Source organism: Sycon ciliatum, chromosome 4 (assembly GCF_964019385.1).
Source record: "Sycon ciliatum chromosome 4, ocSycCili1.1, whole genome shotgun sequence".
Lineage (NCBI taxonomy): Eukaryota > Metazoa > Porifera > Calcarea > Leucosolenida > Sycettidae > Sycon > Sycon ciliatum.
The window spans coordinates 5071965-5099160 of record NC_088646.1 but is presented as its reverse complement, the minus strand read 5'-3'; the positions used below and the strand labels follow the sequence as shown (position 1 = coordinate 5099160).

Below are 27196 nucleotides of genomic sequence, written 5' to 3'. Positions count from 1 at the left end.
TGTTGTAGTCTTTTGGACGCTGAGTCGACTGGTTTTGGTCCGAAAAGGCTGCGATGCAGCGTTCCTCCTTTATTCCCAATCGAACATGGTTGAACAAGTGGTCACGTGCTCCTGGGTGCCCAAATCACCTGGTCACCACGCCAGCAGGTGACAACTTTCACACCAAGGCCAGGGTCAACTCGAGTTCAACTCGAGTGACAGGACTGCACCCAAAAAAAAGGTCAAACCGGCTAGTAAGTTGTACCCTGCAGGCACGGTGACCAGGTGACTGGCGTACGCAGGAGCACGTGACCGCTTGTTCAACCATGTTCGATTGGGAATAAAGGCGGAACGCTGCATCGCAGCCTTTTCGGACCGAAACCAGTCGACTCAGCGTCCAAAAGACTACAACATATGGGTCAATCGCGGTCATCCGTGCTTTTATAAGAACGAAATGGCGCTTTTAGTGACATTTTGCATACAAATCCCCATCTCGTAGGGCGCAGTCACCCAGTTTCGGTGGAAGTGCGCGAGTTCGATTGGGATTCAAGTAGGAAGGGAGCGTCTCAGCTTCCTCGGACCACGACCATTCGACTCAGCACCCCGAAGACTACAACTGGTGAAATTTTAATTTTTGCCTTAACTTCCCCTTTAACTCTGACAGGCTCAGCTACTGTTTCGCTCCTGGCTGCAGAGCTCATCAGCGATACCACGGTCGGTGCACCGGTGGAGTCGGGTGGACCGGACCAGACCGTGGGGGAGGGGGGGCGTGGAGGTAGGACTATGACCATGATGACGAGGACGGTAGATCTGAACCAGTGCACAGACTGGCAGTGGCAAGTGCAGACACTGGACAGAACGACAACAGTCAACACTGAACTGTCCACACTACCACAGGCTGCAGTCTCGAGTCAGGATCTAGGAGTACAGTAGGTCACCATGGTCACGCGTGAGTGGCGTGCATCCATGGATATGTAGCGCCAGAATTCAAAAACAAGCCACGCACGTGTCGTGGTCGATGCATCCTGCTCTGAACTAAATTTACTTCTCATTTCCATTTTTCAAAGTCCAGTCATTTTCAAACTACTCCGACTCGACAATCATTTCACTAACTTCAGCGAACTCTTGTAGTCACCGGTATGTCCTTTGCTTCCCACTGAATCCCAGGTGTTGATCTAAGCAAGATTGGCGCAGCCATGAGCGACGTAACAGTTACAGGCGAGCACCCGAACGTTCGATGTTCGGGCCATGGTGAGTGAGTGTGTGTGCTTGATGCTCAAATAAATTAATTGTGTAGAAAACCAGGCTGCTTCAGACAAGCAATGATTTTGTGTCTTCATGGGTGCATCTGCTGGTATCGGGTAAAAAAATTGTCAACCAGTGAGCAGTGAGTGCTGATCTCTCTCCCAATACCGTTATGTGTCTGGGCTCAGTCCGATTTCATGGCGTTTACGACGTGATGGCTGATGTAGGGGAACATTTACAAATGTCACTGGTTTCATTTGCTTGGAAAGAGGTTGACTAATTTATAATAGTCATCCCTGATATACATGTAGACGGCTCATAGTGGTGCCTGTGATCTGCTTATTGTGATCGAAATTCATAACGCTACGACTGTAGACATGTGGCAACTGACCACCAACTTTTTTTGGACTGAGTTTGCTGATGTATAAAGTCAGTTTTAGATCCTAACTGTACATTTGGGTTTGTCGGTCAGTGCTCTAGTCTTCATAAGAATGTGTTGAAACTCTCCAAACTATCTCCTTGGACTTCATAATCACACGTACAGTTTGTGTGTTGATCCGTCGTTGTTGTTGTGACGTGCAGGTGACCTATGTTATATCAAGACGGGTGTGCGTGAAGGGCCTTCAAAGGGCGTTTCATTCCTGCTGTGCCCAAACGCCAACGACCGGTGTCCTTTCGAACAGAGATTACAGTACGTAGTATGTTCTGTCTGTCCCTGTCATAAGTCCCAGTTGCTCTTGGCAATTTCGTACCAACTGAATAAATCTCAATGTGATGTTTTGCCCATTTTTCCTCTAAGAAGGGGGTGGATATACGGTACCTTGCACTACGCTTTTTTCTGCTGTTCTGCGAGGAAAAGCCGGGTACTGTACTTTCAGGTGTCCGAGCCGCACTTTCTTCACACAAAAATCTCGCCATAAACGGCCCTTGTGGCTTATGCTCCAAGCATTGTATTCATCGCAATTTCGTACCAACTGAATAAATCTCAATGTGATGTTTTGCCCATTTTTCCTCTAAGAAGGGGGTGGATATACGGTACCTTTGGTGTCTAAGGGGTATAGTAGTCAGTCCGGCATTGGCCAGGCCACTTTTCAGCCAACTGGTCGTATTTAGTAGTGAAAGAGGCATAGTTGGTGTGCCTACAAGTAGCAATGTATGTACTGGATTAACCAGGGTTATGCTACACGTCTATATGTTTACAACTGCTGTGGTGGTTTCTTAACAATGTGCCTTTCCATGAGGTGTCCATTATTGATTAGGGAGATGCACACGTTAGTACATTACTATTTGTAAGTATATTGATTGTGCATACTGACCAAGACTGAGCAACTGGGGTCTGTGGGGGTCGGTGACGGCGGCTGGATTTCACATCATGTGACGAATCTGTGCATGTCGCCTGCATCTGGCACTCAAAGTACATGATAGCTACACACAATCCTGCTTTGGGTACAACTCTCTGTACGACTTTGCACTGTTTGCTCAAATAACCTGTTGAACGCAGGTGCACCCTGGTGAAGCGATGTGAAACGCTGCCATCTTTAGACTGGATAGAGAAAGTACAGGCACGTGCACACTATCGGGGGTTACTTACAGTCATGATGTCGATGTCCTGCAAGGGAATTTGCACGTCAAGTGAAATCCCTGCCGTTTTGGTCTTTTTGTTGTTGTTGGGCATGCTGGTTTATTCTGTCCGGATCTCTTTCAAACTTGTCGGGGTTGGTCATACCTACCGTAATCATTCATGCTGCGTATGCTCCTTGTGATGTGTCTGGTAGAGTGCCAGCGGAAACATGTCCATCGCATACTTCCATGATTGAGCTGCAAGCGGCAAGTAAGCCATGCGATGGAGTTTCCAAGTAAGATATGTGCAGCATGGCATTGTGTAGTGTGCGGTGGTTGAATCCCATTATTAACGTTATTCACATACTAGTAATGGTCTTTCTTTACAAATACCCACTGGGACTAGTATGTTCGAAATTGGGACTACTGGAAGGTATGAAGAAAAGCAATGCTCGAGTGCTTGCTCCGTTACCTTGCTTCATTGAGGGGAACGCCTAATTGCTACAGTGGAGCAGCTTCACTGTGTCGAAGACTTTTGAGTTAGTGTTTTCAGAAGATTTGATACAATTGTACATGTATATACGGTTATGTGGTACCCAGCATCGCATAGCAAGAAGGTACTATTTGGCGCAGTATTTGTCTTCGAAGGAGAAGACGGATCAGGGAGACTTAACCATTCTAAGGGAGACCATAAAAATCAAAACCAGCTTCGTTATTATTATAACGAAGTTTTCAAACTTGGCGCTCATCAAGTGTTTTCTTCTACTTCTATAACTGCTGTCTGCTGTAGGCAGTACTATCGTTGCAAGGAGCGAGTTCAGGGACAGAGCTGGTGTGGTAGCCGCTTTGTACGCGTCCCTGGCTGCAAGGTAAATGAATGGTAGCCTGTTCGCATTGATGTGTGGTTGACACTGTTGGCATATTGACACACTGTTGTCGTATGGTTGGCATATTGACACATTGTTGGCATAAGGTTGGCTTATTGTTCAGTGTCACAGTAAAAAACAATTGTACTGTCAATGAAGGCTCAATGCGAATTCACACAGAGCCTTGTCAGGACAATAGAGTTTTAACCTTGTAGTTGTGATTCAGCTGTTTGCCGTGCGTGGGCGTGGGCGTGTGTGTGTGGCTTTGTGTGTGTGCGTGTGTGTGTGCACGTGTGTGTGTGTGTGTGTGCACGTGTGTGTGTGTGTGTGTGTGTGTGTGTGTGTGTGTGTGTGTGTGTGTGTGTGTGTGTGTGTGTGTGGTAACCTGTGGTATGATGTGGTGCAGAGCTCAAGTGCTCAGTCATCCCCGGCGCAAGGTGTTGGCAAGGAGAATGTTGCACTGCAGCAAAAGCCTCAGTCCAAGAGTCCATCCTCGCACTCTGCACATCAGCAACAGCAACAGCAACAGGTGCAACAACAACAACAGCAACAGCGTCAGCAGCAACAAGCGCAGCAACAGCAGCAGCGGCAGCAACAACCTCAGTCCAAGAGTCCACCTTCCCACTCCGCACAGCAGCAGCAGTCGCAGCAAGCAAGTCAGTCGGTTAGGCCAGGGCAGCAGCAGTCGCAGCAAGCAAGCCAGTCGTTTAGGCCAGGGCAGCAGCAGTCGCAGCAAGCAAGTCAGTCGTTTAGGCCAGGGCAGCAGCAGTCAAAAAGTGTCAATGTGTCACCTCCACTTGCCAACACTGCTAGGCCCACAACGTCGCATGTTGTGGTGATCAGTGATGATGATGGTGACAATGGTGCATCCAGACTGCAAAGTAAGGGTGGATCTTCAAGTGCTTCAGCTCCTGCACGTACGGGATTATCAGGACAGGGACAGTCCTTGCAGGGACAGTCAGTGAGTAGTGCTGCAACACAAGCTAGTACTCATGCTTCTGTCCAATCCCAACAGCAACAGCAGCAACAACAGCCCCACCAAACGCAGCGGCCGCAAAGCCAGCCTCAGCGGCAGCAGCAGCAGCAGCAGCAGCAACAACAACCCCAATACCAACAGAGACCGCATCAGCACCAGCCTCACCACCAGCAGCAGCAACATCAGTCTTTCCAGCAGCAACAAACTCAACATCAGCCTCACCAGCAGCAACATCGCCAATACCAGCAGAAACAGCATCAGTCTTACCAACAACATCGGCATCATCAACAACCGCAGCAGCAGCATCCTGTTGGTTTGCCACACCCCAGTGCTAGCCATCGCTCTTTACACGATCAGAGTAGTCATGGAACCACCAGCTATCCATCCCATTACACCTCCGTTCGTCCTGGATCAGCTGCAACAGCCAGTGGTGACACATCCGGATATCAATCTGGCAAGTCGTATTCTCACGGATACTCCCAGCAGCAGGGTTACAAGCAGCATGGCCGTGGTGGAGGCAGTGCTCGGCCATTCGCTGGACACGTGTTGTCACAGGCACCGCCACCCTCGCATTCAGGAGATGCCGCATCGTCTTCTCACTCCAAGCACGGTCAATCTCGACCGGCCAGTGCTCACTCGTTTACTGCCCACCGCGGTGGCAGCAGTGATAGTGTAGCTAGTGCTGGCAGCACTGCTGCAGGTGCTCAGCCAAAGATCTCCGGTTTCGCCGTGACCACTTCTGCTCAAAGCATTGCCGCCAGGGCGTATGCAGCAGAGCCCATGGCGTCGCGTGGTGGCAGTGCGGCTGTCAAGGTAAGACCACACTATTACGTGCATTCCACCTTCAGGGGGGGGCGGCCTTTTAATGTTAGGTACATGCTGTTATTCCTTTGTGAGCCCCATGCAAACAGGTCGGGTGGGGTGCTGAGCACTTGGTTTCTAAGGGCCGGGTTCCACTGCTGCTCCGCTGCTCGTCTTTCGCGGCTTAAAACATCATCATTACCATAGGGACCGCGGCTCGAGCTGGAGCAGCGAGGCCGCGGCTCACCGCGAGCTTTCGCTACGATTCTTGATCAAAAACTGCGAGCCGCGGTCGCGGCTCGACCTGTTTCCCGTACTTTGCATTGTCTTGTACGCGTTAATATTCAAATTTTAATTTGTTGCGCAGGCCAGAACACGAGGATTATTTTGATTTCGCGCGCGCGCGCGCGCAGGCAGGCAAAACGTCATCAAAAAATGTGGAGCACGACCCCGGTACCGCAAATGGCGAGTGTCAGTGGAACCGCGCCGCTCCGCTGCATGCAGCCAAGTGCCGCGAAGCCGCACTGGAACCCGGCCCTAAACTAAATACACTCCGCTACGCATGTGTGAGTCAATCAATGAAAATTCTCTAGAAACCATGCAGGCTTGGCCAAGTTGTGTGCGCATGTACATGAATATCCAAACAATCATATCAGAAATTCTGTCAACTTTTTCACTTCTTTCACTCCCACACTGTATTTCAATATGAAAATATTTTCTTGTGTCTGGTTCTGGTTCTGGTTCTGTTTGTGCCTGTTTCTTGCTCACAGCACGCAGCAATTCCTATTGCAATGCCATCAGCTAATGTCTACATTGAGGGCACAAAGCGCCTTGACGTGTACGCTACCAATCGTCTGACCCGCCAGGTCTTGGAAGTTCTCCATCAGTAAGGATATCCGCCGTTGCCTTGTCTTCACATCACAATGCCGTAGTGCTATGGCGATGACTGCCAAGCTGTGTGAAACATCCAAGCGATATACTCGTGACTTTGATAGGGCTCTGTGTCCGTGATTACATTGTCGGTCATATTCTGTATTCTGGTAGAGTTCTTTGACTTACATGTGTCAAGTCAACATATCGAGACGAAACATCTGATAGGTTTCATGGACATGCATCACTCTTGGTTGAGTACAAAGGCTGTGAGCATCGTTTTGCATTGGTATGTCATGGTGCTAGTCTCTTTTGCTGTACCCTAACGCTCGACCATCGTTATTTTCTGCCGCAGGCAACATGAGTCAGTGCCCGCACCCACTGTCCAAGTCAGTGACCCAGTGGGCCTGCAGAACGTGACGCTACTGCCGCATCAAAAGCATGGCCTGGCTTGGCTGAGCTGGCGCGAGCAGCAGAAACCGCACGGCGGAATCCTGGGTTAGTTTGGGTGGTTGAGCATGTCTTGACACACAGTGAGGCTGCTGAAGTCTGATTTTTGCTTGGCTGGCAGATAGAGGTATCGGGAATGGATTCCAATTCAGGTGGTAGGCTTGAATGGACCCGTCCACTGATGATTGTATGTTCTGGTGCTCCATGAGCTATTACTGTTCAGTGCTAAAGTGAGAAAGGGGTTGAACCTAACTTATCACTTGTATTCGTCCTGCCCTCGCAGGTGCAGAACAGGTGCTTGGCATTGTACGCCCTGTACTCACGAGTCACGACCACCAATCCCAACCATTGTTGCGAAAACGGTACAACATCCTGCTCGTTATTTATTTTCTTGTGTGCGTGCATGCGCACGTGTGCATATGTTTGTGTGTGTGTGTGTACTCAGCCGATGACATGGGTCTTGGTAAGACGCTCACAATGCTCTCTCACGTGATGAAGTGCAAGGAGGACCGTGTAAACGATGCAAAGGCAGCGGTCAAGGCAGTGAATTCCAAACAGCACGGCGATGCTACGGGTGACGACAATGACACCAGTGATGATAGCGAGGAGTGCAGTGACGATGACTTTGTCGACTCCGCAAGCGGCAAAAGCAGTGGCCAGACTAGTCGTGCGATTAAGAGTGGCCGAGACTCACGCACGTCCACGCTAATCGTTGTTCCGGCGTCCATCATCATGCAGTGGAATGCTGAGACAGAGAAGCGCTTCAAGCGTGGCAGCCTGAAGGTGCACTTGCATCATGGGCCCAATCGTACCAAGAGCTCTGACCTGTGAGTAGCATTGTTTGGTTTAGTAACTGTTGTTCTTCTGTTTTGCCATGTCATTTCATGTGCAGGAGACATGCTCTCAGCCCCCCCCCCCCCCCCCCCCTCTGTCTCCTCTTCTCCCCTCCCGCCTAAACAACTTTTTTTTTCGATTCTCCTCAATACAGATTTGAGTGTTGGCTCAGCAGTCAGAGTTTGGCAGAGTTTGGCGGGGTAGAAACTAGAAAGATTGGTTCTACTTGTACTACCCGGTAGTTTGATCTCAGCGGATGGAATTGACCCAAACAATACTAATTTAACGATTGCTCTGATTCCTATTTGATGTGAAGGACCCAGCCTTCAGCAGTGGCTTTGGACCTTGAATGGTTTACATGTACTTGCTGTCCAATCTGCTTCTCAACAGACTTCTCCAGCAAGACATCGTGTTGACTACTTATGGTGTGGTGAGGAGTGAGTACGCTGCAGTTTGTGGAGCTACCTTCAAGAAGGATGAAGACAGCAGCGATGAGGAAGATGGCGGCGATGATGATTCTGACTTCAGCCTCTCCAAAAAGACCACCAAGAAACCGAAGAAAGCCAGCAAAGGAAAGGGAGACTGGCCACTGTTCAATGTTAGTATCATTGCAGCTTAGTTTGCTCTGGTCTGTTTTCTCGTGTACTGGGGGTATTCATTCCGAAATACAAGTGTGTGTGTGTGTATACGTGTACGTGTGTACGTGTGTGATTGACAAGCTCTTTTTATTCATGTAACTAACTGGCTTGTTTTGACGTTATACAATGACTGTGTGTTCATTCTTTGCCATCTCTATATTTAAACCTTCTGTTGTTTCTTCCACATTTTCCTTTTCTGGACCTAGGCACATTGGTGCAGGCTGGTGCTGGATGAAGCACACGAGATCCGCAATTATAAGACCTCTGCGTCGAAAAGTGTCTGTGAGCTTGATGCTGGTAAGCGCAGTGACTCCGATGCTTTTTTGCTGTTGTTGAAATGCTGTTGCTGTATTTTTCTTTCTGTATTTATCTTCCCCCTCCCCACGCACACACACACTCACACACGTCGGGGCTGTAGCACCCAGTCCAGCTGGTCTGAAAAGTTGACCCACCAGATTCATGCAAAAGGGTGTTTTCGTGAATACAGATCATTTCCGGCGAAGTATTCGTTTTGGCCGGATCACCTGACATCCCTGTGCTACGGCCCTGCATGTGTCCATGCAGCCAAGTGCAGTTTGCAACACTCCTATCTCTCACTTACCCACCGACATAACCTTCCCCGTGTTTATAGCTTCTTATTTCTAAGTGTGTATCCTGTGTGTGTACGTGTGTGTGTATGTGTGTGTGTGTATGTGTGTGTGTGTATGATGTGCGTGTGGTGGTGGTGGTGGTGGTGTGTGTGTGTGGTGGTGGTGGTGGTGTGTGTGTGTGGTGGTGGTGTGTGTGTGTACATGTGTAGATTGTCGCTGGGCACTATCCGGTACCCCAATTCAGAACGACCTGATGGATATGTACAGTTTATTGAAGTAGGTGTCCTACCTTCCAGGATCCAATCTCACTTTGTGTTGCCGTTCTTCCGCTATGCCATGCAACACTGGGGCTGTGTGTACAGCAGCTATGCCATGCAATGCACTGGGACGGCGTGCACAGGCTCCGCGTGTACACACCACCATTTCTGAGAGCGTTTGACCTGCTTGGTCTTGAGGACAGTGCTCCACTGCTGCTGCTTCTCCTTCTCCTGCTGCTGCTGCTACTTTGATAAGGTGTATTATCCTGCCTGTGCATGTAGATTTAGCTGTGTATGTGTATCTTACTACAGGGTTTAGTTAGGTTAGGTAACTTTAGTCATGTTTGACATTGTGCGTGACGGTAAATCCTATACTTCTGCCTTGTTGGGGCACCGTTGGAGCCTGTGTATGTGAAGCAGGTGTGTTGGCTAGGAGAGTGAGCGCATCATATGTGAGCATACTGTATGAGGGGGGGGGGGGGGGGGGGGGAGTGAAAATGTGTGCTGATCGCTGAACAAACCTCGTGTCCTTTTCTGCTTTGTGCAGATTCCTGCGTTGTAGCCCGTTTGATGACTTGAAGGTGTGGAAGCACATGACTGGAAAAGATCGTAAGTTTGACATGTGACTGGAATATCTAATCAAGCTCTGTGCCCGTCAATACATTGTCCCTTCAACACCCACCAACAGTACAGGTACGAACTGCAGCTGGACTGCTACGAAAGAAAACAATGAACTAGATGCTGAGCTAGGCGAGAACTTTCGGCTGCCAGACCGAGCATTGCTTGTCTGGGTGGTGACCATCAGATGCACCTTTCAATCATTTTTCCATGATGAATTTACAATATCCATCAACTTGCCACCCTCTACGTATGATGATGTCACCAAGTGTATTCCTGGGATGAACGACGGTTCTCATTTCTCTTGTTGGACTTGGTCAGTAAGACCCTAATCTGTGGCTCTATGGCTATGATTAGAGGTGCTGAACACTGCATGTGCCTGTGTGCCATTCTTTGTTCGCTCACAGGGGACCGCATTTCCAGGCTCAACACTGTGATGAAAGCTTTATTGCTGCGCCGCACGAAAAACCTGGTATGGCTGCCCACAGCGAACTTTTTTAAATTTGTGTCTTGGACAACTTCTTACAACCTGATAGTGTTGAGTACCAGTGCTCGTAGTGCCCGAATGCAGTTTCTTCTTGTGTGAGTGCATGTAGTTGTTGACTGGGTTCCGTATTTCCCCCATTGCATCTTTTTACAATAGGCTCCAGGCTGCAACTTACAATCGAGCACAACTTACTGCTGAAGTGAACCTATTGAAATGATATGAGAGTCCTGAAAATGGGGGTGCGACTTACATGTACAATTTGGGAAACACGAGTACATGTAATTGGATACGAGTCCAGACTTTCGAATAATAGTACGATTTTTTCTTTCTTTTGTTCCTGTTGTGTTGTGTCAGATCTCTCTTCCCAAGAAGGAGATCAAGACGTATGAACTCAGGCTTGGTGACGAGGAGCGTGTTGCATATGATTCACTATTTCAGCTGTCACGGTACGCAATGTAGTTTGGCGTCTTCCCTCATTTCTGCACTCCATTGCTTCAATTACCCCGCTTTCCTTCCATTGTTCACACACAACGCTGACTCTTGTATTCCACTGGCTTGTGGGTGCTTGTCTGCTGACGGCATGGTCCATGGAAATCAAACGCAACCAAGATCTTCATTTACGCGGGTTGTTCTTGTCGCCATTGTTACTGTTTGCATTGTTGTTTGTGTTGTTCTTGTTCTTGTTCCCGCTCTGTGAGCATAAAGTACTGTATGCCGTTGTTTGGTTCATGCTTTTGTTGCTGTGCTGGTTTACGCTAGGTCCGCTGTGGCTGCGTGTATCACCCAGTCCAATGAGAATGCAGCTGCTACTGGTCGTGGTACGTATCGTCCGCTCAAGGATACCAGTCTTCTTGATCCAGCCACCGCCGCCGCCGTCCCTGCGGAGGACGATCACGTGGCCAAGTATATGGAGGAGGTGGTGCTGAAGAAGATCAAGTCGTTCGTGAAGCAACAGCAGAAGCAGTGGTCCATCATGCTGGTACTGTTGCTGCGGCTGCGTCAGTGTTGCTGCCACCTTGGACTGCTTGTGCAGGTACGTTGTCTATCTTCTTAACTTGTGCTGGTCGGCCAATAATATGACGTTTCTGACGTTGCCCTTACATGCTGGCCAGGCTAGGCAGCACTACACTCTTCCCAAGGAGTTGGAGCGATGTGCCATTGTGTGTATCACCAAGAGTGAGGCAGGAGTCATCGACTCTACATGGATTTGCTATGGGATTCACCAATTGCAAAAAAAGTCACATCGTGTGGTGCAGTGTTCACGTTGTATGTGTGCGGTTCGATTTAAGTAAGCAATAGAAGAGTAAAAATAGAATTCCTTGACGGAAAGTGGACAGAATCTGTGGCAGATTCATACTGTGTGCACCCTGACCTCCGTTGGATGCAGTGGGTTTTGGACAATTTTTGATGTGAGTTTTCGCTGTCAAAGACCCCATATGCACAGCTGGATACTCTTGGCTGGTTTCTTGGTACTGTCAAGAGTACATAACCAAGAGTGTGCAACTCCTATCTCGAGCTGCGATGGGTTCACCCACGGCGGAATTTTTTTATTGCGTCATTCTTTGGCTGAAGTATGATCAAGTGCGTATGCTTTCCCGCACATTTTTTTGTAAATACGGTGAGAGTTCACCAGGTTCAGGACACATCGATCTATCGTCCATTGTTCTGCTTCGACTACCGTAGCTGTGATGTACTTCGAAGTACAATTTTTTTGTACTTTGATCTCTGGCTACGCATGATGGCATCAGCGAGCCAAACAGCCGCCAAAGACTGATGTCATAAAAAAATTCCGCCGTGGGCTGGGGATCGTCGAGTTGCACACTCTTGGTTATGTACTCTTGGTACTGTACTGGAACTCATACTCAGGGTTGAGACCACTTTGATCTGGATATGGCTGGCTAGAACCAGCAATGTCTCCGTGGCGCAATCGGTTAGCGCGTTCGGCTGTTAACCGAAAGGTTGGTGGTTCAAGCCCACCCGGGGACGCATATCTCTTTTTTTCTTTTTCTATTATTGCTTTTGTTGTTGCACGTCACTAGACTGGTTTATGTGGGTAGGACAGGGGCGTAGCAGCCAGTCCGGCCGGTCAGGCTTTGGCCGGACCACTTTTCCGCCCAGAAGGGCCCACAATGCAGGATTTTGCACCCTAATTTAAAAATTTTCCTGGGGGACACCCCCAGACCCCCTCCAACCGGACCACCTCCAATGGCGGTGCTACGCGCCTGTTAAGGAAGATAACAATGCTGCAATCACTATCTTTACACTGCATGCACTGTGTGCGCTATGCAGTGACTGCCAAGGTTTGATGTTGCCTGGTAGACTTTCTCATCTTTGTAACATTTATTTTCCTTGTTTTATGTAGAGAGAACTTTCATTGTCGTTTTCTGCCTTGTGTTCCATTTCAGAATGCGGAGAAGGATGACGATGACAAGCTAGAGCTGGGTTCTCTTGAGAAACAGATGGCTGACATGTCTCTAGTTAGTGAAGAGTTGCTGCAGGGGGTTAGCGAATCCAACCAGCCTGGCTGCTTTGTGACAACAAACCCCAGCACCAAGGTAAGGGAGGGCATGTGTACTTGTGCACCCGTATGTGTGTGTGTGTTTCAGAGTTGTGAGTTGTGTTAGTTTGAAGGTGCAGCCCCTTTAAATATACAGTGTAATTTACTTCAGGTTTATCCTATTTGTTGACCCTTGCCTAGTAATGTCAGCTATTGTATACTATCCTCAATGAGGGGTTGTTTTTGCTTTGTAGTTGCACTACATCAAGTGGTTTATTGTTCGTCTTCACAACAGGTTGGAACACTTCTGAAGAAGCTTGAAGAGCTATCGCTTGCATCCGATCCAGCTCGACCCACAAAAAGGTACAATTGTTGTTGAGGGGCACAATACGATTGATGTTGCCGTAATGTAGTTCCTATGTCTTGTGTATGCTTTGGTCTCTGCTAATGTGCGTGTGTGTGTGTTTGTGCATCCGTGTGTTCGTCTCTCTCTCTCTCTATCTATCTATCTCTATCATTCTTTCTCTCTCTCTCTCTCTATCTATCTACATGTATCTATCTATCAATCTATCTACCTATCTACTCAATCTGTAGTCAGAACTGTTTCGTCCTTTGTGGACTCGTCAGCGCAGCACAGAGAAAATGAGGCCGAACCTGATAGCAATGAAAAATAAATTTTACAAGGCCAGATTTAAACTAGGCCTGAAAGTACATTGACAGTGCTCAAACTGACCAGTCAGTGAGCTTTGCATAACGCAAACAGCAAGGGCACTACTCCACATGAGAGTGCTCAGCTACTACATCTATCTATCTTTGTATCTGTCTATTTACTCAATCTGCGGACAGAACTGTTTCGTTTTTTTGTGGACTCATCAGCGCAGCACGGAGGAAATGAGGCCAAACCTGATAGCAATGAAAAATAAATTCCCAAAGCCATCTGTCTATTTATTTATTTATCCATCTCTTGTACTGTGTACATGTGTTCACAGTGTTATTGTGTCACAGTGGACAAGCATGCTGGACATTGTAGCACATCACTTGGATGAACGTGGATTCTCACACTGTCGCATTGATGGAAGGTAGGCTGTAGGTACTCGCGTTATGTACTCGGATAGTGGTGTCAGAATTGCACTGTTTGTACTTTGTAGGCCCCTCCTAGATGCAAGGATACGCTGTGTTGTGTGTAGTCTGGGTTTTTTTTTAAAGAATACGCATAGCTTTAGATTACAGTCACGTATTATATTTTTTGTTTTGTCTGCGAATTTTTGAGTTCTTTGCTGGTTTAGGAAAACCTGCTATCCATCTACATTGTTTGGTCGCTGGTTCTGAGCGATGTACTGGGAGCATGCTGGATGTGCTGAGTGATCTGCCCAGCTTCATTTTAACGTGGTCACATAGTTAACCAATTCCAGTGGATGTCAATCATGTGCTGTTTTGTCATGGCTGGTTTTCTAGTGTGAGCCTAAAGAATCGCCATCAGACCGTGGAACAATTCAACACTCCTGACTCTGGGCCGCAGGTATGGCTTGTTACTGCTGCTGCTATTGCTGCTGCTTTCTATGTCACTGTTGGTATTGAAAATGCTTGTTCAAGAATCAGGGATGCTGAGTTGGTTGGAAGCTCGAGAATGTTTTGAGTTCCCCTTGCCCTGGTGGACTGCTGCACTTCACTGGTTGCCACATGCAGTACATGTATGTGTTCATTTGCACATGTGCTGCATGTATGAATTCATTAGCGCGTGTACTACTGGCTTTGGAAATTTTATTTTCATTGCTATCAGGTTCGGCCTCATTTTCTCTGTGCTGCGCTGATGAGTCCACGAAGGACGACACAGTTTTGTCCGCAGATTGAACACATGCAGTACTTCAAGTACATGTATGAATTCCTTAGCACATATTTGAGTTCATTAGCACCTGTTCTACATGTACGAGTTCATCGGCACAGTCATCTATAAGTTTCTTAGCACGTGTACTACACTGATGAACGGTGACTATTTGTTTTGCGCTGCACGCCGAGCAGATCATGCTGCTGTCATTGCGAGCGGGCGGTGTCGGCTTGAACTTGATCGGAGGCAATCATCTCTTCCTGATGGATGTGCACTGGTAAGTTGGCTGCTCGCTTCTGCTCTTGTGTTAGCGCTGACCTGGTACGCATTACATGCCTCGAAAACACGTCTACTATTCAGCTCCATGCTGTCAGTTGTAAAATCCGACGGAAAAGGCCAGGCATATTTGGTTATTCATGTACAGTTCCCTTGTCTCTGATCTCCTGGTATCCTGTTTTCAAGTCCAGCCATGTGCAATGTACGGTCGCCAGCCTCGGGATGGTCATTTTCACAAACCAAACCGCTTCGGAAATCAGGCCGTTCGGGCTAGTCTCGAGTGATGGCGGTCGGATTTCCAAGGTTGCACTCTTCAAACCAATGGATTAGATAGACAAAGCTTCCTTTCAAAACAGCTGCGTACTAGTACTAATAATATGTGTTTTCATCAACTAACCAGCCATCTGTTCCTGGCACGAGTTCTATTATCAACTAACCAGCCATCTGTTCCTGGCACGAGTTCTATTATCACGCCTGAGTCATGTGCAGGGAAGCCTTCTAATTTGCTTTCTCTCTATGCGTGCGTGTGTATATGTACATGGCTCCCTCTAACCAGGAACCCTGCTCAAGAGCAGCAAGCATTTGACCGCGTGTATCGAATGGGGCAGACGCGCGATGTGGTTGTCCACAAGTAAGTCATGGTTTGTGCTCGAGGGCCAGGCACATCTATCAGTTCTAACTTCTAAGTGACTTTGAGGAATTTCAGACAACTGGTATAGTGGTATCCGTACCAGGGATGAATTTACTGTCATTTTTTTGCATAGCAGTTTTCGCGACGCAAACGCCAAAATGCGTAGCAGTCCTTGATTTTTGATTAGCACTTTTTCTTCCACGAAGACCGACTAAAATTTCTCAGTCCACGGAGGGAGTACTCGTGCTGTCTGCATACCTAGCAGAAAATTAGCGTCACCGCTGCACCTAGGTACCTGTAGCTTTCTCAGAACCAAGCCATTTCTTCTGGACATCGACCTCTGCCACCCACTTCTCAAAGGTACTCTGTCGTACAGACATGTTGGAGGCAGAACCAGACTAGAGAAAAACTACAGCTTGGATAATTGTCAGAGAGAAGGACGAACGTGATTCCAAAAGTTCCTCACGACCAGAAAGACCGACTGGCTACAAGCAGAAAGCTATAATATCACGAAAAGAGGTAAGTGAACCAGAAAGAAGAAAACAAACAACAAGACCTCCGCCAGTTATCGTGGAGGAAAGATGATGCTTGTCAGTACGGAAAGTACATGTACATGAACTTACTGAACTTACTTACTGAATGAAAGCCGCACAAAGTGGTACGTGTAGTTCAAGTAGGACACCAGTACAGTCAGTATGTGCACGCGGAGCCAGCCACAGTTCACAGGTACATGTACTAGAAATCACACCTTCCAGAGAAAAAAGCGGGGTCCGTGCACTGTACAGGTGTAGTGAGTGTACGACATAGTCACAGCATCACTTTTACTGACAGCGCGAGCTAGTATGCAGTGCCGTTTATGCATCGCAGTTTCCTGCGAGTCGCTGTGATTTTTGAGTCGCACTCGATCGATTTTGAATCGCAAACTGCGATGCGATACCGGATAAATTCATCCCTGCGTACTATGCTATCTGACTGGCTTCAGACTGGGAGTGGTACAGCCGTATCCCATGTGTCCTGCTGAAGTGCACGTTCACTACAGTCATTACATTCACTACATTCAATGCACTCAGTGCAAGACTTCAGTTGTGTTGAACGCAGAATAGCCCGTGCATGCGGGGTCTATGGTCCAGTATACACCTGTTATTGCCATTTTGTATGGTTTGCACTGGCGCACTGCTCATACGTCGAGGTATTGCAGTCTGATGATGCGAATCAACCCTACGTTGTTGTGTGCCGCATAGGTTTTTGACGGCGGACACGATTGAGAAGCGCATCATCGACCTGCAGAACAAGAAGCTAGCTCTGGCCGAGGGTGTATTGTCAGGGTATGTTAACTGTTAATTCTGCTACTGCTCCTGCTGAAGCTCATGTACATCATATATAATACTCGCCAAAAAATACGGCCAGTGCTGCACATGGTACTCGGCTACGATGCATGCAGCATTGGCCGGATTTTTTTGCAAATATTGTGTAATAGTGTTAGAAAAGAAGAAGAACAAGATGTTACGAGTTATGACTACGTTCAATAGTATTACTTCCTCCGCGTCATTGAAATTGTCGCTTCGCACATCGCAATGTTTGCGACTTGCTTGTCTTAGTCGGTCTGTCGGAATCGCTGTTTTCTGTGTTCGAACATTGCTACGACCCTTCCTACACAATGTCTATTTGCTACGGAAGCCGTGGTGAGTTTTCCATGCCACGACTCACGGTTCATAATCAGTGCATAAAATGACCTCGTCCTCAACCTGCAAACGGGGCCTATTGCCAGCGACATAGATAGCAAATACCCCGTAAGCCTGGCCAACTGTCTGGCATTTGGATATTCGACCTGTGACCGCTTTTCTACAAACGTCTTCAGCTTTTCCACCCTTCCCTTAGTGGCCCGTATGATCCCTTCCCTCATGTCGACTTCCATGCCAAGCATTTCTACCGTCTGTGAGGGCTCCCAGTGGCACTTATTTTCGTTTGGAACAAATCCGGCCTGAACTAGATCTGATTTCAATCTTTTTGCCACTGCCCGTGCACCCTCGACCGTAGAGTGCCCACCCGACCCGTCATCCATGTAAAGCTGGCATCTGATGCCGTCCCTCCACCAGTGTCTGAGTAAGACACGGGTTACCTTCGTGAAAATGTATGGGGCAGTGGATAGACCGAAGGGCAGAACACAGAAAACGAATCGCCTGCAATTACCCCCCTTCCCCACCCAGGAGAAACCTAAGTACTTCCAATACGCCTTCGCAATTTCAATATGATGGTACCCACTCTTCAAATCGAACATTACCAAATAATCTCCCTGAGAGTACACATTTGCCACGACCTTCATGTCCTCGAGCTTGAACTTAAAGTTTTGCAAATGCTTGTTTACATACCTCAAGTCCACTGAGTCGTAGCTTCTTGCCGTTGTTCACAACGCCTAACGGACTGGTGACTACAACATCATCCCTTTTTACTTCTTGAATGCAACCCTGGTTCAGACTTTCCACCGAGTCACAAACAAACTCGGCATTCTCGCATGCACTGCGGTGGTTTGCAAATTCTCTTGCACGCGGGACCTCTATGAAGGGCAGTGCGTATCCATGCAGTACTATGGTTTGAATAAACCTAGGTGCCCCCATCATGCGCCAAAATTGCATACATTTAGCTAGGCTACCTACTTGAACATCTTGAACACCAACTTCACGCACATCCCACCCACCATCAGCCTCCATCAAATAAGAATCAACATCTTCATCGGAATGAATTGGTGTAACAACAGCAGGCTTATTTTCTAGCAGCGGGGGCAGAGATGGTTTGGGTGCAGAATCTGACGAAGTGGTCAGCGCTGCCGCAGCAGTGGCACACAGCCCTGGGAGGTCTGGGGGAACTGCTGGGGCAGGGGTTGCTGTGACGCCCGGCGTGAAGGGGATTGGGGAATTGCCCCAGCTCCTGGACGAGGTGGCTAGGGCACTGCCACGAAAGGGCTGCCTAACATTAACAGTGGGGGCTCTTTGCTTCGTGCTTTGAATCGCAGCGATTAGCTTTTTCGACTTTTCGGAGGACGACATGATGTCGACCAGCTCACCCCCCTCTTGAAACCTGCTGGCCGCCTCGTGGCCATGCACATCCGCCACCACCAACCATTCTTGTCTAGCAGACAGCAACGACTCACCTCTTCTGAGCCTCTTAGAGAGACTCTGGCCACCCTTCAGCTTCCGCAGGTCCCGCCTGGTTCTCTTGAGTTGACGTTGCAGCTGCTCATTCAGGCCGTGCTGCACTTCATAAGATCTTGTCTTCCACTTTCGCACTGACATCGAGGTGGAGGATCTTCGTGACTTCTTCGATTTTTGGAATTTTTGGTTTTTCTCTTCCGGCGGGAGTCGTCCGACAAGTCAGACGAATCTGATGACGGGGACGATGACGAAGATGATAACGAAGACGATGAAGACGACGACGATACAGAAACATTACGACGTTTACGCTTGGACGAGGACGACTCGTTTCCCCGTTCCAGCTGTCCCTTGAGGAGCCTGATTCTCAGGGCGCTCTCTTCCTTTTCCGCCTCAAACTTCTCCCTCATTGCATTGAGCTCCACGCTCAGCTGCGCTGCCGAGGGGCCTTGGATTTTCTCCTTGGAGGTACCAGCTGCGCTGCCGAGGGGCCTTGGATTTCCTTGGAGGTATAACAGAAAGGCAGGTACGACGCAACGAATGATGAAATCAAGGGAGTCCAGAAAAAAGGCAACCAGCTTCAGGGATCGATTTACTTTGATTTTTTGGCATAGCAGTCACTGCTACACAGTTTTACAATTGACTAGCAACTCCCAGTATTGATTAGCAGTTTTCCTTCATCGAAAGTTTACATATATCTGTACAATAGCAGGATTTTGTACAATAGCTGCAGTTGCTATTTGCTTTTCCAAACGAACGGTTGACCTGAATATTCTACGTTAGGGTTTTCGTTTGGGCTTGTTACATGTTCAGCATCCATCCGACTTCGAGTTCTTCACAACACAATGTCCTTCAACAGGGCAGTTCCACTGATTCCTTCCACAAAGAAAGCTCAGGAAAGCGCTCAAACGATCGTGACACTTCGTTCAAAGCGCACAGAATTTTCGCTTTTCTACTTTTCTTCATCGAAACGAATCGACACTCCTGGCGCATCCAGTTCTTTTTCCCGCTTCTGGACAGTGATCAGATTCACTGACATGTTGGCTACATGAGACTAAGAACCATCTACTTCAACTGTATCTTGTCGAACAGAAACAAACTGAATTGAGCTTGACGGTGAAGAAGAGAGGAGAACTTCAGGGAAAGTCGCCGCCGTGTACAAAACTTCAAAAGACTGCAGACTGTGCAGTCTTGTACGACCGGTCGACCAGTGCTATAGCAGGGCTAATGCAGTGTCCAAAATCAAACAGAGCGCGATCCGCGACCCGTGCGTGGCCTGAGCAGGATAGGCCAGTTGGTTGGAGTAGTAAAATACTACTCCCTAGTCAGCAGTGTGTACAACAGTCGCATGCAAACTGCGCACAAACAGTACAGAATGGTCTTTGTACATACCGGTATGCATGGCCAGTGCATCGCAGTTTTGGGCGATAAAAAACGAAAAGCGAATCGCAGCCAGTGAATTTTGATTCGCAAACTGCGATGCGAACCCGGATAAATCGATCCCTGCGCTTACAAAGCAAGAAAACAAAAGATGTGTCTGTCCCCGCAGTTGTTTATTCTGTGATGAGTGTGTGTGTGTGTGTGAGAGAGAGAGAGAGAGCGCGAGAGAGAGAGTTTGTGTGTGTGTGTGTGTGTGTGTAGGTGTGTAGGTGTGTGTGTCCCATATGGTGCAGTGGTATGTGCAGGGATTTCCAATCGATAGGTTGCGGGTTCGATTCCCGACGATTATGGTCACACACGTCTTTCTTCTCTTTCTCAGACTCTTCCTGACTTTTCTTTCAGTTTCATTCTCCTGGGTGGTTACCAACAGCCAGTGCATGCCGGAGTATGTGGTGTGATGTGTGCGTGGGAAAAAAAAGACCAAAAAAAGACCAAAAATAGGGATTCACTGGCCAGAAAAAGTCACTTCAAAAAGCTGTATGGTGTAGACCAGGCTGAATAGTGACGGTCAATTCTTCAGCCTTGCAAGCTGTTGAATGGTGCAATCCCAGCACAAGTTGCTATGGCTTCTGCCGTAGCATTGCTATCATCGCCTCTGGCGATGGGCATCAAAGGTGTGTGTAGGTGTGTGTAGGTGTGTGTAGGTGTGTGTGTGTGTGTGTGTGTGTGTGCAGGTGTGTATATAGTACTGACTTGTGAGTGAGAAAAGAATCTTTTTCTGGAATTCGTGCCGGCCCACATCGTTCGCGTGGACATTTGTCAAGACTGCAAGCTCCGGTATAAGAAACCTGGTATTTCTCAAATGCTTAACTTGACGAGGCAAGAACAATGTGTTCTCAATTTCCTAAAAAAAAAAGACTACCCGACTGGCAATATATGTTGCCGCGTAACGCGTAACGCAGGGTGCGGTGTAACGCGCGACCAGGCTAGTGCGACAAATTTTCGTTGAGTTCGTAACGCGCGTCCGGCGGGGTGCGGCGATCTTTTCATTGCAGTTTGCAAAATATGATGCGGCAATAGCAAAAAAATGATGCGGCAATAGCAAAAAAAGTGATGCGGCAATAGCAAAAAAAGGACTGCGGCAATATAGAAACCTGTGTAACGGCTCCTGTGCGACTTTGCATGTAACGCCCTGCGTGCGGCAAACATGTGCCAATGTAACGCTTCATGGCCTCACTGCGGCAACATATATTGCCAGTACGGTACATGTCGCGTGTGTTGCTGCGAAGGTGGCAGGTCTGAAAACACGAACAAAATCAGCAAAGAGCTTGTCAAGGAAAGAAGTTGCGGAACTGCTTACCCTATCTTCCTGGAAGATCGTTACTGTGCATTCAAAAAATACTAGTTTGCCGTCGTCGCCTGCCACCTGGAGGCATGGATCACTTGAAAACGAAGTTGCATGACCTGCATTTGAACGCGCTTCTTGTTTGCGTCTTGTTGTGTGCTGAAGGGTCTGCCTCAAATTCTGATGGAGATGTCGACCCCAGCCGCAAGTGCAGCGAATCGATAGGCCACAAACTCAAGCTTAGTCCGTCGACAATGCTTTGCTTCAAGTTCTAGCTGATTTCTTCGCTCCGAGTGGACAAAATAGACTAGAAAAAATCGCTCTGGGAAAGCGACAATTTTAATGATGCGGAGGAAGTAGAGGTCAATGAACTCTCCTTTTGGTGGATGGGTGTGAGAGTCACTGTTGCTGTCTTCATCAACTTTGTGTGCAGCAGTTGTCATTTTCTTTTTCCGTGTTTTTTGTTGTTGCTTTCTGTACGTGTTGATGCTGCAGCTCTAAGACCGCAGCCAAGAAGCTTACTCTGCAGGACCTGCGGCTCCTTTTCAATGTGTGATTCATGACATCTTTCCAGCAGATGTTGTCACCATTCCAGCGACCATTGTGATGGCTGCTATCATAGTCAGAATGATCTGTCGCTTTCTGCTGTCACTCAGTACCGTGCTCTCCCCGGTCAGGGCAAAGAATGATCATAGTGTTAACGTGACATGCAGTTTCTCTTCTGTCAAACTCCTGTGTTCAGCATTCCTATCTGCACATGTCATGTATCTGTGTGTGTGTGTGTGTGTGTGTGTGTGTGTGTGTGTGTGTGTGTGTGTGTGTGTGTGTGTGTGTGTGTGTGTATGTGTTTGCCTATCCGAATGACGCTGATCGTGCTGAGTTGTGAGTATCCACGGACTTCCATTCGTCATTCTAACGTAACTTCCTTTCCTTGCTCTCACTTACTTCCCGGTGATATCATTACTATGTTTATTATACACAAAACTCAGATCTTATCAACTATGCTGTGCTAAATCCAGATCTACTAACCAAGCTCGCAATAATACAAGTTTGACAAGGTTTCGCATGTTTCAAATCTACACATTCCATGTTCCAATAATATTATCTATTTGTTCTATTCTACTTGTTTTCATTGGCTGGTCCATATAACTCACTGCCCATAATCCTACTGCTCTCTTCAACCATACTGACCATCTCATTGCCATTCCTCCTGTTGTGCTGAGCATTCTCAATTGTGGAAGTACCACTCCATGGTGTGTTCACATATCCATATTGATGGGCGATAGTGTATGCATGCTTTTGTTTTCCTTTCGGGCAATCACCTTTCTTCTATTCCCGGTTTGCCAGTTTAACACATTCTCCTCCTTGTTTTTCCATCTCGGCTATGCTCTAACCGAGCCAGCAGTACTGAGCAGCCAGTTGTGTGTCCCCTTTTTCCACATTCTTCCATATCTCACCGCTATCTTCTCCGTTGTGCTCCGTCATCAGTGTTGTGCAGGACTAGCGGCGTTGCCATGTTTCCAGCATTGGTAAAAACATTCACTTCTTCCTCTTTTGCGCCGTGAATTTTTATACGTGTTGATAGAAATGGAAAAAGAGTATAAGCCAACACTGCGTACTTGTACGATGAGAAACACGATAACTTTCTCTCCTTTCCATCTGTCAAGTGTCAGTGAGACAAAAAATAAAAAAGGTTTCGCAAGATCTGTTTGAACCTTGGACCCTTCTTGCGTGAAGCTTCATGTCAGGACCAAATGTATTCTGGCCCATTTTTCTGGGTAAACCACCAGAAATCAAATTTGTGCTACTTCGAACAAGCACACTGTACCGGGTATTTACGGCAGCGGGAATTTGAGTTGTGGTACATGGTGGCTTGCCCCGAACAAAAGGTTACGAAAGATTCCATCTGTCCTCTACATACGGTAATAAGTACAAAATAGCAGCAGTATTGTACTCTTGCTATTTTGTATTTGTACGAATCAGCATGAACTGCATTATAGCCTATAGCCTATAGGCGCTACATGTACCGTATATAGGGCGGCTTGTTGTACTAGGTATTTTTTTACCTTGTATCTCTACAGACTACTGTACTACAAGTCTTGTAGTTCTATTACTGTATATGACTTGACAGCTAACTGAAGTACTAAAGTTGTAGAATGAAAAGCCATCCTTGTGCACAATTTTTTTTAATTTTTGGATTGAAGTCTACCATGGTCTACTGGTATTTCCAAAAGGGAAACGAGGCTTCACAGTAGGAATTTGCCCAAATACCCCTTTTTAAATAATAATAATAATTATATCCTGCTCAGTAAGGGCGTGGCTTGACATTGCAGCTGCAAGACAGGAAAGTCTTCGGACAGATTTTGTTATCTCATCATGGTCACACTGAATTTTATGCGGAACACACTGTCTGCGAAGGTTATGGAAGATTGGGTGGAAACTTCAAGGCTGGAAACTTTTAAATTGTTGTATACAGATGTAGATTTACCTCCTCCACAGTATCTGCAGGAGCTACATGTACAGCATGATGTTGGGCTACCAGTACATGTAAAGCTACCTAATAAAATAGGCCCTATGGCCCGTAAAATCGGAAAATTCGATATTTTCAGAGCGGCATACTGGTTATGCCCATACAGCGGTACCGCTAGCTTACTATAATCAATGGTCATTCACTTCTTGCTCCAGGCATCTATAGGGGACACAAACCAATCGTTCGACCAATTATTTTGGTTTTGAGGAATAGTGTGTCGCGCCCTACGTGGGAGCTCGCGCTTTTCTTGCCGACTTGAATTTAAATTCGACTGACTCACAGCTGCCATCCAGAGCACACGAGAAGTCCATCGAACCTTCCACTCGGCAAACCTTCTGAGCAGGGAGACTAGTGGGGCTTTCTTGCAGGTTTGCCGAGTGGAAGGTTCGATGGACTTTTCGTGTGCTCTGCACGGCAGTCGTGAGTCAGTCAAGTCGGTAGGAAGAGCGTGAGCCCCAAGTAGGAAGCGACACACAATTCCCCAAGTATCGCCTAAGTCGCACCAACCTCTTCTTCACACTATTAATTTTGGCTACATGTACCCTAAACAAAACTTTCATTAGGACACGGGCAGCACGGGCATGTTGTATGAAAGATTGGACGAACTTATTTTCAGTACAAACATCTTGCACTATACAGTTCTTATTTTCTTTTCTTCTTTTAGCACAAAGTTCTTATTTCTGCGTGTTCTAGAGTCATCATCATCACGATTATTGCCCGTACAAGGGGCTGTTAAATACAAATAAAAATAAAACAACTACAACATGGCAATAAGTAGGACGAGCTGAAGCGACATGTGGACTACTTTATTAATAAAGTAGTCCACATGTCGCTTCAGCTCGTCCTACTTATTGCCATATTAAAATTATTGTCTCCTCGTCGAATTTTTAACAACTACAACACATTGTAATTGTACAGTCGCTAGTCGTGGCAAGTGAAATCCGACAGCTGGCATAAAAACAAAGTAAAAACAAAAAATGACAGAACTCATACTCATCACACTCAAGGTTCACAGTCAAAGTTCAAGGTGCTGGCAAAGTGAAAGGGACTGAATACCAATTCTCCTTGTGTGTACCATGTCCGTGAACTGTGTGTATCTACGCTGTGACCTTTCGAACTGATTGGGATGCATACGGCTCTATTCTACTTAATTAGGTGCAGTGCATTACATCATTAATGTCCATTTGTGGCGCTGTCCCCTATGGCAAGTGTCGGATTTCGCTTGCCACGACTGTATACTGCACAGTAATTCGATGGGATAAAATAAAATCATAGATCTACCTTGCTGGTATGCCCACAGGTCTAAATTAAACCTGCCTGGGCGTGATGAGAACTTAGTACAGCACAGCACCGAGCATGCCATGGTCCAACTCAGAAGAGTCTAGCAGGAACAAAATGATTTAGGTCTTCCTTCGTGATTTTGAGATAGCCGTCCGGCGCGAGTGGCTGGTAATCTGAGTAGACACGGTTGGAGCCATGTGGATTAATGAACGTGTACGGAACGGCCGACTCGATCTGAGTTCCTTCGCCCCACTCGTTGAAAGAGGTAATGGAGATTGCCTCGATGTCCAACTCCAGAACAGCCGAGATCATATCCCTGTAGTACTTACCGCCAGCACGAACTTGGCGAGTGTCGGCGTTCCACGGCCTAATGGCCGTATCATCATAGCCAGGGCCTATACTGGGAATGAACAGCATGTTCAGCTTGGCTGAGAGCTCGTTCAGCCACTTCCAGTTCTCCGGGTTCGAGCCAAACGTGAACGTCTTGCTGGCGAAGTAAGTGTAGGATCCATCGAATCCAGCCGCATGCAGTTTCTCTAGGTCATTCTTGTTCACAACAAGTCCCACCATTAGACAATCATACTTGCTAGCACGGATCGACATGGCACCACCTTCAGTCAGCAACGCTTTCCATTGGTCAGTTGGGATCTTGTAAGAATCGTACGCATAAACAATCGGACGGCTTGGCGTGCCCGCAGATAGGCGAGTGCGGTAGAATGCCGGATGCTGGCCGTAGGTGTCAATGATGTACTTGAGGTCATTGTATACGTCTTTGGCACTACGCGGTTCGTAAGGTTCCAGGTGAAATGCAATGCTCACACCATGCTCATGGCCGGCCTTTAAAAGCATCGGAATGACATCGTCACTCGGCTTTCCGTTGTCGTCAGCCAACTTTGGTGGATACCAACTGACCGCAGCAACTCCAACCCCAGCGGCTTTCATTTGCTTCATGTGTGCACTGATAACAGCCAGCGAGCGAGAGCTATAGATACCTAGCTGGGGGTAAAACTGCGCTCCGATGTCGCCAGGGGGTGTGTGATAATGCGGCGGCTTCTTAACGGCCTCTTTATCGCCCCAGAACGGCAGAATACGATGGTTCCAATGCAGATACTTTCCCTCTATGGCTGGAGAGGCATACCAAGGGTAGTAGAAGGCATGGATACGCGACGAATACACTGGAGCAGTTGTAGCGCCTAACCCATCCTTATCATTTGTTCCTGGAGCTGGGCTCCTTATTTTCTGCAAATTTTGGTATTGCTGATCCGTAGAGAGAACCAGGGGTGCCTTCAAAGACGCAGATTCAGTCGTGCCGCCAGGAATCTGGGATTGTTTGTTAGTGGCATGATTATCTGTGTCTCTGGCAAGGCCATTTCCAGGACTCTGCTTGACGGAGCGGAACGATAAATAGCCAGCAGTATAGATCAGCAGAGGCGACACCACACACAGGAGCAGAACCAGGCGCGCAAACCTCCACGGCAAACGCCTCAATTGCATGCCAGCTCACGGTCTACCGCTTACCCGGACCCGTTACATTGGTGTTTCTTTTTTCAAACACAATGGGTCGTTGTTTCACACAAATTTGTTGATTGATCACCGTCCTCTAGCTCCCCTCTCTACTGAGCTGCCCTTCGCCGACTCCGGCAACTACTTTGAGTCATGAGGAGACATGAGGAGTACAAGTCTGTCCTCAATAAATATCGCGGGCAGTCCACAAAAGCCACAGTCACATCCTATTTATTTTAAAAACAATTACCTGATGATTCATACTACCAAGAGTACACGGGGTTATGTACTCTTGATACTACCGTAGATCTACGGTAGACCGAGTAGATCTACTGTACTGTCTGTAGTTAGGGTGTTCGGACGATTTTGAAAGTTCAGGGCTCACAGTCCAATACAAAAGCGTCGAGTCGCGCACGGCTTTGCGCGGATGTCACGTGATGACAACTGACCAATCACAGGCCTCTATTCTCCTCTATTCTCAAATCTTTGATCTAGTCCACTACATCGGCCCTGATGTCCACGAAGCTGGGATTCGCTATGCTGATTCAAAACCCCCAAACTCAGTGATCTACCGCAGCGTTTCACCATTTTCCCTCCAGTTTTCCGGCACG

The 27196-nt window shown here is 47.5% G+C and overlaps 2 protein-coding genes and 1 non-coding gene across 3 annotated transcripts; 2 read left to right on the top strand and 1 right to left on the bottom strand.

The window, feature by feature from the left end:
* Nucleotides 1–1103: 1103 nt before the first annotated feature.
* Nucleotides 1104–22633, top strand: LOC135814060 (transcription termination factor 2-like). Its single transcript, XM_065327118.1, has 23 exons — nt 1104–1230; nt 1807–1915; nt 3000–3080; nt 3575–3653; nt 4057–5439; nt 6198–6313; nt 6653–6795; nt 7193–7574; nt 7972–8179; nt 8426–8516; nt 9019–9085; nt 9614–9675; nt 10092–10156; nt 10526–10617; nt 10931–11204; nt 12577–12726; nt 12964–13031; nt 13658–13747; nt 14124–14187; nt 14688–14770; nt 15326–15400; nt 16642–16725; nt 21767–22633. The coding sequence occupies exons 1-23, from the start codon at nt 1176–1178 to the stop codon at nt 21825–21827; spliced, it is 3882 nt and encodes a 1293-aa protein (XP_065183190.1). The 5' UTR covers nt 1104–1175; the 3' UTR covers nt 21828–22633.
* On the top strand, nt 12084–12157 carry Trnan-guu (transfer RNA asparagine (anticodon GUU)). Its single transcript has one exon. It is a non-coding gene; the product is annotated as a tRNA-Asn (tRNA).
* Nucleotides 22634–25017: 2384 nt separating the features above from the next.
* Nucleotides 25018–26854, bottom strand: LOC135814059 (glycoprotein endo-alpha-1,2-mannosidase-like protein). The gene has a single exon (XM_065327117.1). It carries the CDS (start codon nt 26574–26576, stop codon nt 25173–25175), a length of 1404 nt encoding a protein of 467 aa, XP_065183189.1. The 5' UTR covers nt 26577–26854; the 3' UTR covers nt 25018–25172.
* Between the last annotated feature and the right edge of the window lie 342 nt (nt 26855–27196).